General features: G+C 45.4%; 1 protein-coding gene across 12 annotated transcripts in view; it reads left to right on the top strand.

The window, feature by feature from the left end:
• The first annotated feature begins 119 nt into the window (after positions 1–119).
• The window catches only part of MTRR (5-methyltetrahydrofolate-homocysteine methyltransferase reductase), a 172,188-nt gene continuing 154,590 nt past the window's right edge, over positions 120–17,717 (top strand). For 9 of the 12 annotated variants that reach the window (XR_012157387.1, XR_012157386.1, XM_073332389.1 and 6 more), the window contains exons 1-2: positions 120–197; positions 13,434–13,588. Coding sequence is in view for 9 of the 12 variants with exons in the window: in XM_073332389.1 (XP_073188490.1) it covers positions 13,445–13,588 (144 nt within the window). In the remaining 3 variants the exon portion in view is untranslated. Of the gene's footprint in view, positions 198–252; positions 469–7,837; positions 7,861–13,433; positions 13,589–17,717 lie in introns of those variants that run through there. The other 3 variants (XM_073332381.1, XM_073332382.1, XM_073332387.1) reach the window with 3 other exon arrangements.

Raw genomic sequence — 17,717 nt, 5'->3', positions numbered from 1 at the left:
CGCCCTGACGTGGGCCAACCAGAGACTAACCCGGAGTACTCGCCCCGCCCGCCGGGTCGAGTCTCCGCCGGAAAGGGGGCGGGGCCGCTCCTGGCTCAACTCCGGGCAACGCTCTAGTTGGCTTCCGGGGCGCTCTTCCGTGCGGCGGTTGCGAGGGCGGCGTGACGGCCTCTGGGAGACTGGGCCGCGCGGAGCAGGTGAGGGACCGGGCCGCGTCCTGCGACGCGAGCGTGTTCGGACCGGGGTGACCGTTGGCGGGCGGGCGGCCGCCCGGGCTGGGCGGCCCGTAGCTGCTCTGCGGGGGGGCTGAACCCTGCGGGGGGGGGTCGCCGCCGCCGCCGTCTCTGCTCAGCCGCCGGGCCTCGGCGCGATAAACCCGGGACGCGAGATCACGGGAAACCTGGATCGGGTTAAAGAATTAAATCCCGTTTCCTGCCCGCCGGCGCCGGGACGAGACCGGCCCTACAGGTGAAACGGGGCGCAGCCTCCGCCTCCCTTCCCCTCAGTCCGCCGGTCTCCCGAGACTGGCCAGCAGGGGCGCCGCGTAGCGCCCGTTAACCTCGGGGAGCGGTGGCCAACCGGCGGCCTCTGAGCCGGGTGCCGCTCTACAGAAGTTAATACCCGGTTCCTTGTGCAGGCACCGACTCCGGGGCTGGAGCGACAGGCGCCAACTTTCCAGCGTGCCAGGGGGTGCTCAGTGCTCAACCCCGGGCTCTGCCACAGGCCCTGCCCCCACTCCCCCCCTTCCCGCCCCCTCCTCTGGGCCTGCCGTGCCCCCCCCCCTCCCCCCAGAGCCTCCTGCAGGCCATGAAACAGCTGATCGGCAGGTGCAGGGAGGGAGTGGGCGGGCTGCCCCTTGGTGGGAAGCGCTGGGAGCTGGGAGTCAGCACGTAAGGCTAAAATCACATATAGTCAAAATTACCCTTGAAAATCCCTTAAATTGTCCATAAAGTTTAGTATACTGTACATGGTTTTGTGTATACAACCCTGTACAGTAATATGTACAAATGTATAATGTATACAGTAATGTACAGTATATAATAAAGAGTACCTATGCAAACTATAATTTTACAGTACTGTATTTTGGGGGAGTGGGGCTTGATGGGGTAGGAGTCCAGGTGCAGCTGGTTGGGGCTCGGTGGGGTGAGGATGGGGGGCTTGTCGGGGGTCCAGGTGTAGAGGGGTAGGACTTGTCTGGGTGAGGGTTTGATGGGCCTGGTTAACAGGGGAGCCCCAGGTGCTGCCGAGGGGACTCTGCATGTTGGGCTCCTGCTTCCCCCTGGGATACCCCATCCCCAGCCCCCTTCCTCACTCCAGGGGTGCTGAAACAAGTTATATAGTGGGGGTGCTGAGAGCCATTGAACCAAACTGAAACCCTGTATATAATGGAAACCACTTCAAGCCAGGGGGTATGGCAGCACCCCCACATCCCTAGTTCCAGCACCTATGCCTCACTCCCACATTCCCCTCCCCCTGCCCTATTCCACCCCCTTCCTTCCCCACTGCCTCTTCCCCCCTCATCCCCACACTCCCTCACGCTGTCCCACTGCGGGCACTGGCTGTTGCACAGAAAACAGGAAGGTTCCCAGCACGCAGAAGGGGAGCACAACTGGCACTAGGACCCAGGAGGTGGCGTTCAGCTGCAGAGTTCACACACAACAGATACATAGGTCACACAATGGTGTTCATGACCAGCCTTTCATTGATTTACATATGATACCTTACAAGATACCTTTTGGATACATATTACAACGGTGTGATGTTGGAGGCAGTGAATGTCAGGCCAGATATCAGTTACAGTAGCGTGGGCCTTATGCCAGTGGGCATTGCGGGGCTCTTTGGGTCACAGGCAGCCAGGATGGCAAACAAATCCCTGTCTTGCTGTTTTCACTGTTTAGAAGACTTTATTTGGGGGCATGTAAGTCTCAACAGATGTGAATGTGGTGAGGTTAAAAGGCATTGATGTGGCGCTCTTGTCAAAATATGACACTTGAGTATTATTCAATTTTATTATCTTTCATTTGGAACCTGTAGCCTAAGTGAACTGACCTACTGCCTTTTGTGTATGTACAGGAAAGGAAGAAGAGTACAGAAAATAGTATCAGTTCAGGTACATATCCTGCACTGTACACGATATTCACCAGTGTGTGAGTCACTGTCGTTTTATGTGAATCATGTAGGCTTCAGTTAGCTTCTTTGTGTGGCAGGGTCTTCGGATATTTCTGACCAACAGTGTTTTTCTAATTCAGGACAGATAAAATCTCCTTTTGTAGTTTTTAAATAATAAAAAAAAAAAAAGTTGGCAGTATTCAAAGATAAATAACTGAAGTAAGCCTGTTCAGATAGCATGTAGTTTTACTAGACTAACACAGGTACCTTGACCTGTTCAGAAGAGACTTGTGAGAGGTGCACAAAAGGCCAAGTGCCCCTCCGGCAGCTTGCCCAGATGGGGAGAGGAAGGGGCGGGGCAAGAATGTAAGAGGCGGGACCAGAGCCTCTTCCAGCCACGCTGACTGGTGCAGTTCAGTTGCTGACTCAGAGAGCTCCTGGCACTGGCAGCAGCAGGCTGCCCCCGCCCGTGCTGAGCTTCTGGGGACAGTGGCTGAGCAAACCAGAGCACCCGCGCCCCTCCAGCATGCTCAGAGTTGGCTCCCATCCTCAGAAGTCAAGCCTAGGCAGGGAGCAGGCTGCTCCTGCCTCTGCTCCCTGCCCAGGCTCAGGTTCCAGGGACAAGAGCCAACTCTAAGAGTGCCGATGGGGCGAGCGGGGCGGGGCTCTGACTTGCTCAGCCTCTGTCCCGGAAGCCAAGCCCAGCCACAGCCAGGCACTCTCCAAGGCAGCTGCTGTGCTGCACTGGGCAGCATTTAGGAGTGCCTCCAGGGCCTGGCTACTAGGGGAGAGCCGGTGGAGCTTGGGAAAATTTTGGGGAGGCACCAGTCATCTATCAGTTTTGCTCTTGTGCTGCTTAGGAATGTTGTGACAAACACTGGAGCTCTTCACAGAGAAGGAAGCGGATGGTGGCCCAAAAATCATGGGTTGAAGAAGGGGTAGAAAAGAGCTCTGCTCCCACAGTAGTCAGACTTTGATGTGGAGGGAGAAAGCTGCTCTTCCATTCTCAAAGCCAGAGGTGGGGAAGCTTCATACTGTAGAACTTCAGAGTTATGAACACCTTGGGAATGGAGGTTTGTCATAACTCTGAAATGTTTTTAACTCTGAACAAAATGTTATGGTTCTTCTTTCAAAAGTTTACAACTGAATGTTGACTTAATACAGTTTTAAACTTTACTATTCAGAATAAAAGTGTTGTTTTAACCATCTTAATTTAAATGAAACAAGGACAGTTTCCTTACCGTGTCAAATATTTTTTTAAACTTTCCCTTTATTTTAGTAGTTTACGTTTAACACAGTATTGTACTGTTTGCTTTTTTTTGCCTCTGTTGCTGTCTGATTGTGTAATTCCGGTTCCAGATGATGTGTGTGGTTGATTGGTTGGTTCGTAACTTTGGTGTTCTTAACTCTACTGTACTTAGCCACTTACTAGCTTTAGGCAGAGAAGAAAGATGGATGTCATAAATATAAAGGGAAGGGTAACCACCTTTCTGTATACAGTGCTATAAAAGCCCTCCTGGCCAGAAGCAAAGTCCTTTTACCTGTAAAGGGTTAAGAAGCTCGGGTAACCTGGCTGGCACCTGACCCAAAATGACCAATGAGGGGACAAGATACTTTCAAATCTGGAGGGGGGGAAAAGGCTTTTGTCTGTCTCTGTCACACAGATCAAGGATGCAAGCCCTCCAACTCCTGTAAAGTTAGTAAGTAAGCTAGCTAGAAAATGCGTTAGGGTTTCTTTGTTTTGGCTTGTAATGTAAATTCCCTGTGCTGGAGGAAATGTGTATTCCTATTTTTGTGGTTTTTTGTAACTTAAGGTTTTGCCTAGAGGGTTTCTCTGTGTTTTGAATCTGACTGCCTGTAAGATTATCTTCTGTTCTGATCTTACAGAGGAGTTCTCTTTTTTTTTTTTTTTTTGTTCTTCTAATAAAGTTCTGTTTTTTAAGAATTTGATTGGGTTTTTTGCATCTTAAAAATCCAAGGCTGGTTTGTGCTCATCTTGTTTATTCTCAAGCCTCCCCAGGAAAGGTGGCGTAAGGGTTTGGGGGGATATTTTGGGGAAAATAGGAACTCCAAGTGGTCCTTTCCCTGACTGTTTGTTAAATCACTTGGTGGTGGCAGCGTTCTACCTAATCCAAGGGCAAAGACTTTTTGCCTTGGTGAAGTTTTTAACCTAAGCTGTTAGAAATAAGCTTAGGGAGTCTTTCATGCGGGTCCCCACATCTGTAACCTAGAATTCAGAGTGGGGAAGGAATCCTGACAGATCCTATGAGCAGGGCCAGGGAAAGCATTCTGGTAGAAATTCTGGTACCTGAGGAGGTGGAATTCTCATCAAGACATCTCCCATAGACTTCACTGGCTCTCCCTCTCTTAACCTTTTGCATCTGTTTCCGGTAATAGGTTTAGTCCTATTGCCAGTAAGTGGTTCAAGCCCTGTCCATTGCCATCAGTTGCAAAACAAATCAGGTTGACACAAACATCCACTTGTTGAGGACTATGTACAGCTGGTATTTTGTTTATATGGATTTTTATTTCAGAGGCTTTTTTTCTGGATTTAATCTGATATTTTAAACTATTCACTTCTCGCCAGATAGATCTAGTGCAGTGGCTCTCAATCTATTCATCATTGTGGGCTTCATACGCTGCCTAAAATGTGTTACCTGGGCCAAAGGTTGAGAACCACAGTTTCCCTCCCAACCCCCCATGCCTATGCCCAGCGCCCCAGCCCCCACCCAGAGACCCCTCCACAGAGTCGGGTCAGGAGCAGACCCCGCTGCAGGTGAGGGCAGCCCCAGACCCCAGTGCAAGGGCAAGACAGCCTGGCAACTCGGATCCCGCTGCTGGCCCCTGCGGCCTTTAGCATGCAGCTAGGCCGTAGCTGTGTGCTAATTGGGCTGCATACGGCCTGCAGGTTGAGAGCCACTGGTCTAGTGAGATCAGAGGAGTCTCTGATAAGCGAAAGTCTTGCCCCACAGAAGGTTTCTATATTTGTGGAGCTATGGAGAGAGATGCTGATGATGATCCATGTTTATATTGTATTCTGAGGTCCTAGAATACAAATCGCTTTCCACCTTGCTAAAGCTTAAGTATTGGTGTGTTTTCCATTCAGAATGATTCAAAAAGCTTGTTAGCCAGTTACCCTTTAGTTCCAGTAGATGAGCTAATGTAGAAGAATATCTGTATTTCAGCATAAATGTGGTTGCATTGTGGCATCAGGCAAAGGAGTTGGATGTCTCTCTCTTCGAGGATGTGAAAAGTAAAAGTTTAGAAGAAACAGACACTTAGCCTCTTGAAATGTAATTTCACCTCGTTCAGAGGGAGGGGAAGCCAACCAGGATTAACGTACAGGATTTGGATTTGCAGTCTGAATCCAATCTTTAACATACATGTGTCAATGTTTGACTCAGACTCACAATTTATCAGACCACTCTGTTTTATTAGCAAAGCTGCTCTGCTAATACATTTAGAAGTGAGCCCCCCGAGTGGGGCTTGTGTCTTTTAATTTATACAGTTTTTTGGAGAACAAGTTACAGAGAAGTTACAGACAAAAGAAAAAGATTTTAGTCCCCACCCTTCAAGATCCCTGAGACCAGTCACGTATCTTCAATTACCTGCCACCCTTAACAATCTCCTTTAACAGCTTCCAGTTAACTTAACTAATTGCCCTTCACACCTTCCATTCTGATGCCTGCTTCTTAGACGTGCTGGCTCTATCTAAATTGCTTCTCCATTCAAAAGCTAACTGTCCCTACGTGTGCTCCCTCAGATACTTTGTAACATGTTTTGGCATGCCCTCTCATGTACAATGTATCCAGCATGTCCCCTTATACAATGTTATACTTCCACAATCCCCCCTTTTGGTCAAGGCTACGCCCAGGACCAATGACTTACTGGATTCCATACATCAATCGTTCTTTTTCATTACTTTCACTGGTGACATTTAACAACATTAGATTAGCACTCTGGTTAGGGGTAACCTGATGGATGGTGTGTCTTGTGCAGTTTTGGATACAACAAGAAATCAATTGAAAACACACAAAGATTATTAGAATTCCAAATAGGATAGTCAGGATTCCTTGAAACAACCAGTTTCCCAGACTAGAGAAATTGAATAAGTTACTTATCCATTTCCACAAGGAACTTGGTTCTTCGTGGGGAAGGTATGCAATTTGCTTCAGATGGCTAGCACGATTTATTACCTCATTAGTATTATCAGGTATGTATACACAGCATTCTGTTCCAATTAGAACACAGGTCCCTCCTTTGGCTGCCAGCATTATATCTAATGCCTGACGGTTTTGGAGGGCCACTTGTCGGACCGCTCCTCCTTCTTTGGCTAGAGCTTTTAAGCTCTCTCCTGTTTCATTGGCCATGATCTCAACCACCGCTTGTAACCTTAAAAGCCTTTTTGCATGGTGGATTGCCCCCCCTACTGGGAATAAAGAAATGCCAACAGCTTCTTCCCAAGTTAGGGGGCTTATGCTATCCACATACCATTTAGCATCTGGCAAGTCCCTCCTTTTTCACCTGAAATTACGGAGGCGATTTCGTGGGAGGAATTGAAGCACCCGGAATTGTGGGAAAAGCTGAGCAGGATAACAGATACCTGACCAATTTGCTGGTAACACAGTGTAAGCATTTTCCCCACAAACCCAATGATGTCCCATTAAAGCTGGGAAGGGTTGATTGCAACCCTTTGACATGTAAGAATTTACGAAGGAGGAATAGTATCCCCCAAAGGGCACAGGATGATTTTCACTGGGAGAAGAGGTAGCATTCACATGATATTTGTAGATGGTGCTGTTTTTCTCAGGGAGGCTGTAGGGGGAGCAAGAGATTGAATCTTTGGTTTGATCCCAGGTTGAGAGGAAGTTTATCTTTCCATACCCGGTTCACCATTCTCCAACTTTGTTTGAATAGTCCCATACACCATGGGACACGATGTATTGGAGACAGCTGCTCCTCCCTAGATTCAGCCCTGTCCCATTACACACCCAGCACCAGTGGCCCTTTCCTTTCACCACACTTATAAGTTTAGGAACATATGTTTTTCCCAGCCCCCAAGTGTCATTTTCCTTCCATGTCCTTTTAAGTGGATAGGGTTCTCCAGTAAGCTCTGAGGAATTCAAAGGGATTGCCATGGTGGGGATACTAGCTTGTGAGTGAGCTGGGATGTGGCTGCAGACCCAGCAATTAGAAATATTCAGGATCTGGGCTATCTGCACCTGTTGTTGGATGAAAGAATTGTCACTGTCACTCTGGATTCCCCAGACCCTCAGGACACAGTAGCTGACGATTAAGCTTCTCAAAGGACACATGTTGGAAGCAGGACCCTTTCTGGTTCCGACAACCCCTTTCGAGGGAACCGCAGTCACGGTTTTACGTCCACCAGGCAGCAGGCACTAGGCTCACTACTGCTTCTTGTTTGTTGGGTCCTGCTGTCTGCATACCCTCTGCTTCTGGCAACCCTTACGAGAGCGCAGATTGTAAGGTATTGCAGGCTGTTCCTCTTTGTCTTCTGGGGTTGAAGCTGGTTCTGCGTGGTCTTGCAGAGGTGCTTGGTCCCCTTGAGGTGGCGCTGGCTTATACTGTGAGGCGTGGATCCATGCAGCGATGCTGGATAATTTCACTGCTGTCTGGGTGGTGAGCAGTACCTGGTATGGACCCTTCCACCGGGGTTCCAAGGCGTGCTTCTGAAGGTGGTGCCACAGGTAGACCCAATCAGCAGGCTCAAGAGTGTGACAGGCAGCAGAGGTGGGTTCCGTCGGCCAAGCTGCTCGCACCTTTAGGTCTGGGGCTGGGGTAATAGTAGCCATTGTTCGCATAGGGCATCCCATGATGATTTCAAATGGACTCAATTTGTGTCTCTGGGATGGGGATGACCGAATTTCCATAAGGGCCAGTGGTAAAGCAGCTGGCCAGTTTAACCCTGTGGAACTACAGATTTTTGCCAGCTTATTTTTAAGCACACCATTTCGCCTTTCAACTGCCCCTGCACTCTGTGGATGGTAAGGGCAGTGCAACAGGTGGGTGACATGTAATACCTGGTTTAGATGTTGAACAATTTTTCCAGTAAAATGTGTTCCCCGGTCACTAGACAAAGTGGCAGGAATTCCCTTGGTAGGGATAATGTGGTTTAACAGACATTTTGCAACGGACAATGAATCAGCTTTGCGACAGGGAAAGGCTTCAATCCAACCCGAGAACAGACATATTATAACTAAAATGAATTCATATTTCTGACACTTTGGCATTTGTACAAAATCAAGTTGCCAGTGTAGGAAAGGTGCTTGAGGCAAACCCCGGAACCCTTGTGTTACTTTTACAGATTTGCGTACATTGTGGCTTTGACAAGTAACACAAGCGGCACAGTGGTGGGTTGCAAAGGAGCTGAAATGGGGAGCCCGCCACCCCACCTTACTCATAGCAGAGACCATCCCCTCCTTGCTGACATGCGAAACACCATGTAGGAGGGGGGCTACAAAGGTACCGGTGGGCGATCGCCAAAGGGAATCAGAATGCAAAGAGCAACCCAAAGCACTCCAGGAGTCTTTCTCTGTTTCTGGGGCAGAGTCCTGGAGCTGAGCGAGATGAGACAGGGATGGTGGCATTACAGAGACAGAGAGGGGACCAAGAAACGCTTCTGGTGAAGGTTTTATAGTGGCGGCATGTTTTGCAGCAGCATCAGCAAGTGCATTACCTTTTGCCACCTCGGTGTCTGCCGCTGAGTGGCCAGTACACTTAACAATTGCCAAGGCAGACGGTAGTAAAACTGCATACAGGAGGGCGGCAATGTAGGGGCCATTCTTGATAGGGGTACCAGTAGGGGTAAGAAAACCTCGAGCCTGCCAGAGGGTGCCAAAGTCATGCACAACCCCAAAGGCATACCGAGAATCAGTAAAAATAGTGGCAGAGAGCCCCTCGGCTAGAAAGCAGGCACAGGTTAGAGCAATCAGTTCAGCCCCTGGGCAGAGGTCACAGAGGGTAAGGGCGCAGCTTCTGTGGTCTCAGAGACAGAGACCACAGCGTACCCTGCAAGAAGGTGGCCTTGGTCATTTCTATAACAGGACCTATCAGTGAATAATACCAGGTCAGAGTTAGGGAGAGGTACATCTGAAAGGTCGGGGCGCAGGACAGTGATAGCGGAGACAGTTGCAAGGCAGTCATGGGGTTCACCATCACTAGGTAAAGGAAGGAGGGTAGCAGGGTTTAGCTGGGAGCAGCGCTTAATAGTGATATGTGAGGCTGAAAGCAGCAAAAGTTCATACCTAGTGAGGCGAGCAGAGGAGAGGTGAGCAGTGTTGCGTTGCAGAAGGAGAGTTTCCACAGAATGGGGAACCATGAGAGTGAGAGGAGAGCGGAGGACAAGGGACTCAGACATCTCGACCAGGCGCGCTGCAGCAGCTACATAGGCAAGGAGGTAAACCCTGGGCTACAGGGTCCAAGGTTGCAGAAAAATAAGCCACCGGGCAATTTCTGTCACCGTGTTCCTGAGTAAGAACCCCGAGGGCACAAGCAGATTGTTCGTGACAGAAAAAGGTAAAAGGCTTGTCATAGTTAGGTAACCCTAAGGCGGGGCAGAGGCTAAATTCTGCTTAAGGGAGATGAAAGCAGCATTTGCTTCAAGTGGCCATGGCATGGGGTTAGGTACAGAGGATCGAGTGAGTTCTTGGAGTGGTTTAGCCAGAGAAGCATATTGGGGAATCCATTGCCTACAGAACCCTGTCAAGCCTAAGAATTTTCTGACCTGGCGTGGAGAGCAAGGCTGGGAAAAGCTAAGGATGGCTTGTACCCGGGCTGGAGAGAGTGTACGGGAGCCCTGGGAGAGAAGGAAGCCTAGGTATGTGACAGAGGTTTGGCAGAGCTGCAATTTTGTGCTAGAAGCCTTATGACCCTTGTTTGCTAAAGCTGTGAGAAGTGTTAGTAAATCAGTTTCTGAGGCAGACAGGGGGAGCACAGGAGTAAGTCGTCCACATATTGGATCAGTGTGGATCCTGATGGGAAAACCAGATCAGCGAGATCCCTGGCTAGGGCTTGAGGAAAAATAGGATGGACTCTCTGTATATCCCTGGGGAAGGGTAGTCCATGTATATTGCTGACCCTTGTAGGAGAAGGCAAAGAGATACTGGGACAGAGAAGAAAGCGGAGCACAAATCTACAACAGTAAAGTGGGTTGCATTTGGAGGAATAGACGCTAGTATTGTAGCAGGGTTAGGAACCACTGGAAAAGAAGTGGGGGTCGGGTTTGATCCGGATCATTGCACAGGACTGGGCAAAGGGGGGCGCTCGGACTAGTGGTGGGAGAGACTGCATCCAATTGAACTGTTAGTTTTTTGATAGAATTTTTAAGAGAGGTGAGTTTTGACTCAGTCCGTCTACAATTTGCCTCTTCCCACCACTGCATGAAGCAGTCTACTTCTCCTCTCTCCAATTTGGTTTTTGGGAGGACGAGTTTGCTTTTTAAAGCGTCCACTCGATCCTTGTCCCAAAAACCTAACAGTGGCCACTGTAATTTGGACCATTTTTCAAGAAACCTACAAGAGTCCGGACCCCTCCTAAAATACATAAAATAAGCTGGAGTTCCCTTAGGGAACTGTTCTACCTTAGACTTCTGATTATCCATCCAGGAGGACTTCACACAGCATTCACACAAGAAGGAAATTCGGGCTCAGCAGAGCGGTACCCGGTGCAACACACAGAAAGGAGCCCACGGGCTACTGCCTCAACTGCCCTTGCTTTCACACCGGGGGTTATACCCAAGGTGTGGTGCGGCTGCAGCTGTGCAGATTCCACTTATTCAGACCGTGGGGACGGGGACCCCTGGGTCAGCCAGTCTCCGGACAGGGATGGCTCCCAGATTCACACACACACCACGGGGAAGACGGATAGACACAAAGACAAGACAGTCCTCAAACCGGTTAAAGCACAAAAATAATAATTACCTGAGATGTCTGATTCCAGAAGCTGGATCCAAAGACCCCTACCCAAACAGAGTGGGAACCAACAAGTTCAATGGCGTAGACTGCGCTGCTGCTGTGTACCTTTGTCTCATGGAGGATCGCTTGGACTAAGCGTCCAGGCGCCGGCTGCCATGATCGTCCTGCAAGGCAGTCAGGGATCACACAGCCTCAGTGAAGCCGCTTGCCATCTCGGTGGAACCTCCAAATTGTCAAAGTTTGACTCAGACTCACAATTTATCAGACCACTCTGTTTTATTAGCAAAGCTGCTCTGCTAATACATTTAGAAGTGAGCCCCCCGAGTGGGGCTTGTGTCTTTTAATTTATACAGTTTTTTGGAGAACAAGTTACAGAGAAGTTACAGACAAAAGAAAAAGATTTTAGTCCCCACCCTTCAAGATCCCTGAGACCAGTCACGTATCTTCAATTACCTGCCACCCTTAACAATCTCCTTTAACAGCTTCCAGTTAACTTAACTAATTGCCCTTCACACCTTCCATTCTGATGCCTGCTTCTTAGACGTGCTGGCTCTATCTAAATTGCTTCTCCATTCAAAAGCTAACTGTCCCTACGTGTGCTCCCTCAGATACTTTGTAACATGTTTTGGCATGCCCTCTCATGTACAATGTATCCAGCATGTCCCCTTATACAATGTTATACTTCCACAGGTGATATACGCTATGTAATTCCTGTTGAATAGGAAAAAAGGTAAATTTGTACCTTTGTTTTGTGTGTAAAACTTATTTCTCACAGATTGCAAATTCAGACAGATTTTTTTTGAAGAGGTCTTCATAATTATTAATATTAAATTTTATGTAAAATGGAGTATTTTAATACACCAAAATGCAATGAAAGATTTATTTTTTCTGTGTAGTTACTTTTCCCATCATTTAAGGGAATTGAGGCATGGTACTTGCACTGTACAACTAACAGATATGTCTTAGTTCAGCCACTCTAATTTATAGGACTACTTAAAGCAGTAAAGGATTACTCTCATGCATTACCTGCAATAAAGCTGTGGAGAGCAATGTCCTGTCTTATCAGTAGAGCACCAGACATGCAGTGCTTTTCCTTTGTACTCAGACTGTGCTTGGTGTAGATCCTGTTTCCCAGGGGGAAGAGAGGAAAATGCAGTTGTCATTTTGTCACAGGCTCCACTATATCAAAGCATGTGAATCATAAATTGAGTCTGCTGTAATTGATCATGTGGGTGTGCAGGGGGAAGATGCAAGAATGATGAGAAATCAGATTTGAGCACACGAAAAAACTCTTTCAAAGACAACATTTACTTTAATACATGTTCAGTTAGCACAAAAACTATAGTCATGAGATTTTTTTTTACTGGAGTTTCACAGCAGCAACAAAATGGTGACACAGAAGATTAATGTACAAAGGATTAATTTACAATATATATAGAAGGTACAAGCCAGTTGTCATTTTTTCTTGCCAGTTCCAGTAATCTTCCTTCTCTTGTCTAAAGGTGTTTTAAAATTTTGACATGCACATAAAAGAAAATCTTGAGAGAGTAGTTCGTGTAAAATAACTTCCTTTTTTGTTATTAAAGGAGAAAACATAAATATATGCTGTGGGTTGTAAAAAAACAAAACAAAAAAACCAGAACCCAAAACCTAATGTATATTTGGGGAGGGAATCACATTTCATATGAGGGATTGCTTTGATTTCTTTAATATATATTCTCATTCTAAGGAAAAACATACTGATATTTGTGCTGTTATTAGATTAGAAATACTTAGTTTTTGACTCATGGAGTAAAGAATAATAATAATAAAGTACAGAGCCAAACGATGAAGTCATTATTCCTGGAAAACACCTGTTGACTTCAGTAGCTCTTTGATCTGTGTATAAGGGCTTTAGGATTTGGCCTACACTGGCTAGAGCAGAAATTACTTGCATTGGGAAAGCTTAATTTTTTTAAAAATAAGTAACAAAATGCACTTGTTTGTATGTTTACGCTGTTGGCTTCACCAAGTGTCCACCCATTCCTCTTATGCAAACTACAAAAATATGTCAGAATATACACCAGTTTTCTGTGGGAAATAAGGGATCATGTGACAAATAGCAGCATTCAGTTTTGTGAGAATCATTGCTCTGTTGCTTTGTTTCCAAGTAAAGTCAATGAAAACCCACATTAATATGGTGTGTTGCTGTCACCAACTGGTCCTTCAAGCCTCAATCCTGCAAGGATCTTTGTGTAGGCATATAGGGGTCAACCTGCATGGGACTCCCTCTAGTCTAGGCCCCTTGGTCTGCATTTTTAATGTAGAAACCAGGTATCTATTTTTCTATAAATGATCAGGCTTCGATTTCTTTGTATGAAGTAAACCTGCCTTTCCTTTTCCTTTCTGCAGTGTAGTTAAAAATGTGCTGTGAAATAAAGAGGAGGTTTTTGCTGCTTTATGCAACACAGAAGGGACAGGCAAAAGCCATAGCTGAGGAAATATGCACGCAGGCAGATGCACATGGATTTGAAGCTGATATTCACTGTATAAGTGAGTCTGACAAGGTGAGATACTCTATGCTGGTTTGGAAAATAGACTTTTAAGAAATGTATTTCCCTCTGTGTGCTCCTATAGTAGCCATTAACAGTAATGGAAGCTATGTGCACGCATAGAGAAGAGAGTATATCACGTACATTTATATTTTCATAACATCCATGTCAGTGGTTTGGATCAGTACTAACTGAGGCTTCCACCAGCCTTGTAGCAAATGTATCCTTTTTATGGTTAATGGTTTGCTTAGAGTAGTAAATGAGTATATGAATATTCTTCTCTGTGTGTGTCTACACTAGCATTAAAGTGGCCTGTTGAAATGATTCTTGGACATGCAGAAATGAGTTGCTGGAATTAATTCAGTACTTAGTGGATGGGAGGCGCTATCATTAAAAAAAAAAAAAAAAGCACAACATTTTTTTTAGTTTTATTTATTGTTTGTATTATGACAATGCCCAAAGAACAGGCTGGGTTCTATATATACATAGATCCCAATACGGCAGTCAGATCCATGCAGGTTTATCTCTGTGATATGTAGAATCCCCACTGAAGTTATCCAGTCTAGCTTTGTTGACATAAGTGAATTTACAGTTGCTAAGGATGACACATGATATCCGCGTGATCCAGGAAGTAAAGACCTGATAGAGTGGGGTTGTGATTTTGATTCAGAATGATTAAAATTCTTTGGGGGGTTTGTTTTGTTACACCTATCTAGTAAAGGGAGTTGTAAACCAATGTGTTTTTAAGAACTCAGGAATCCCACACCCTCTGTTAAAGGTTGTGAAAGGACCAAATCCACACATCTGGGTCCTCCAACAAGAACAGAAAAGATAAAACCTGACATTCCTGATATTCCTGTGGAAATAAGTAAGCAGAAAACAAAACCTATTCTGGAGATCAGGGATGGGTGATATTTTCATGTAATCAAAGGAGCAACAGAGAACAAAAAGGTAAACTATTTACTGTTCTCAGGCCATCTTTATGGGAAGTACTACTTGTTTGTCAGCAGAGCTTACACTTCTGAAAGAGCACTTATTGTGTAATATTACTTACAGTAGCACATCTTGTGTATTTTATACACATTAACAATTCTTATGGAGAGTACATAAAGCAAGCCCAAAAGGTGAGGGAGCCTCCAATCTACTTCAGAGCAGTTGTCTCTTCCTTCCACACACTCTACAGACTGCTGTGGAGGCATCTCCAGGCCTGTTTGGCTGGAGGTGGCCTGCTACTGGAACAAGTCTATTTTGTCAGACATGGAAAGTTGGCACTGAGCTGTGATTTACTGCTGAGATGAAATGTTGCGCAGATGTGAGAATTTGTTGATTAAAGTTTATTATTTATTTTGGTAAGAGAAGAAGACAATTTGTATAGCTTTGCAGATCTCTTCAATTACAGGTTCCCTCACTCCTTGTCCAGGGAGCAGCTGTACCTGAATGGAGAGGCCTTCTATTTGGCTGGGACAAATCAGGGAAAAATATACCAGGGCTACGCCTAGGTTTTGTGGGGCCTTGAGTGAAGTCTGACATGGGAGGCCTGAGGGGGAAAAATTCTACAATCTGCACATCTTGTGTGGTTGTGCTTGTGTCAGGTCAGGGACTAACGGCTGGCTGAGTTAGACTAATTTTGCCAGTAGGGAAAGGGGCATAACAATTTTCCAATATCTCCTATAAGCACTTCCATGCAGCTGTGCATGCACATGCTCACACATTAAGACAAGGATGGAGCAGGCCCCATGCCTCCTCTTCTCTTTTTTACCTCCTGACTTTGCACTTAGAGGGTAGCACAGAAGCCAGCATCTGAGAGTGCAGGGAGAGAAGGTCTTGACCTAGCACTGGTCACTCAGGAGTGACCTCAGCTGGAGGGTGGCCCATGACCTATCAACAACAGCTAAGCTGCCAGGGCATCTCTGATGCTTTTATGGTATATCTGCACTGGAAAAAAACCAACAAAAAAACAACGCTCAGTGCCAAGGTCTACATGTTCAGGCTTGTGGGGATCACACTACGGCAATAAAATAGCTGCATAGACATTCCAACTCAGGCTGGAGCTCGGGTTATGAAGTCTTTGCTAGGAGGGTGGGGTTCGGGGTTCGGAGCCTGAGCTCTAGCCTGAGCCAATACATCTGCATGGCTATTTGTAGTGCTGTAGCGTGAGCCTGAGTCCGTAGACCCAGGTTCTGAGACTTGCTGCTGCAGTGCTTTTTTGCGGTATAGACATACTCTTAGTTACTCGAATGGGCCTGCTACAGGGATAGTTCCGAAAGCAATAAAGGGGAGCGATTTATGCCATAATTGCTGAAGTCTCATGCACATACATGTATGGAAGGGTCTTGACTCTTCTGTATGGTATGCTAGCCCTCTTACTCGGAGCATGTCCCAAGGGTTTGTGGTTCTGTAGAGCTATATGTGACTGAATGCCAGCATTGCCAGCCTTGCCTGTGGATTGGTGGAAGACTCTTTTTAAGCATCATTATTTTGATTCTATATATACAAAGAAAAAGATGATGCATTGTCCTAATTGTGGGTTTATTCCTGCACAGCTATATTATAAACATTAGAGCTGGCTTTATCTGAGGGGTTGAGTTCGGGTGTAAAACAGCATCTGTACCGAAATACATTTCACATTTTAGTTTTACAATTTATATTGGAAACAGCTAAAACAAGTTATTTGAAAAGTTGCAAAATAAAATGTCCTGACAGATCTTGTTTTCTTGCCTTCATTCGTAACTCAGAAATTTTTAGAATTATATAATGGTACTGGGTCTGTGCAAGTAATGTTTTTGTGTGCCTTGAGAAAGAGGTGGAAGACCTAGCAATTTACATTATTATGGGTATGAAAAAAGTCCCACAAAATCTTAAGTTCTAAATTAAGACCTAATACTGCCTTTATGATAAGACCTCCTATTGTCTGTACTATAGATGCTTAAATTAGGAACTAGTAGCCTAAGCTAGATACTGTACATCTGTGTCGTACCTGTTATTTATAACTTGTCATAACCTTAATATTTAAACGTAAGCATTTTGTTTAAATAAAAGCACTTGGAACGTGTTTAAAAACGTCTTTTTCACGTGAACTGCTGTCTGTTCATGTGATTCCAAACTTACCCTGCAGGGATACTTTAGATGGTGTAGATGTCTGATTAATCAAACTGACAGTTGATATGCTTTTGCCACTAAGCTCACAGTGCAGCTGCAACCACGTTTTTCTTGCTATGGACAACTTGACTCATCAAACAAGTGGAATTGTTTTCACATGAGAATTTCAAATGCATGTAAATAAATGAAAGAGTTGGTTAAATAGTTCTTGTGAAAGCAACATATAACACTTAACAATCACTTAAAAGGAGATATGCAAAAGATGTGTTTTCCAAATGATAGGTGGCAGATACTGTAAAGGGCCACATTCTCAGAACATCACATGTAAGTCTGGATATGCAAGTAATTATGTGCTCAGAATTTTGCCCTTAATTGATTGGCCATACAAATGATAAGGTGTGAGATTAAAGCCTTCTTGAAAATTTAACCCTAAATGTGCAGATGCCATTATTTCACAGGATTAGTATGGATACCCCTGTATTGCTTTCACACTTTACAAAAAGATTATGAAAGAGGATGAGAGGGGTAAAGTTACTGAGTGCAGTTTTTTTTTTTTAAAACCATACTGCAAGACAGTGCTGTTTACGTCTTGTACAAAAAAGAAATGAACACTGGTCTGTTGTGTAACACCACTGGCATTCTTTAGGTTAATTATACATACATCATAGAGTTAAGAGATGACCAAGCAGTTCAGACTTCTGACATGAGTTCATGCGATCTGATAGTCTTTTTTTTCTTTTCTTCTTGTATACAGACTGTTTCACATATTAGAATAGGTTAATAAACAAGAGGTTACAAGCAAAAAAAAGTAATACAAAGTGAGAGAATGTTGCATCCACCAAATAAACTCTTCATTATTTAGAAGGCTTACTATGGTCTCATGCAAATAAGGAAGAAAAGAGAAGAGAGAGCATAAAAATGTGGGATGGGGGGAAAGTAAGAGACCATTCAATTGTAAAAGACAACACTGCCAGGATCAACTCTTTGACTTGACTATAAATGTGTATTGGGTTATACTTTTTAATTTGCTTTTTTTCCACTCTTT

Source organism: Lepidochelys kempii, chromosome 2 (assembly GCF_965140265.1).
Source record: "Lepidochelys kempii isolate rLepKem1 chromosome 2, rLepKem1.hap2, whole genome shotgun sequence".
Taxonomy (NCBI): domain Eukaryota; kingdom Metazoa; phylum Chordata; order Testudines; family Cheloniidae; genus Lepidochelys; species Lepidochelys kempii.
Note: the sequence above shows the minus strand (reverse complement) of the source record. Positions and strands in the feature narration are given on the sequence as shown.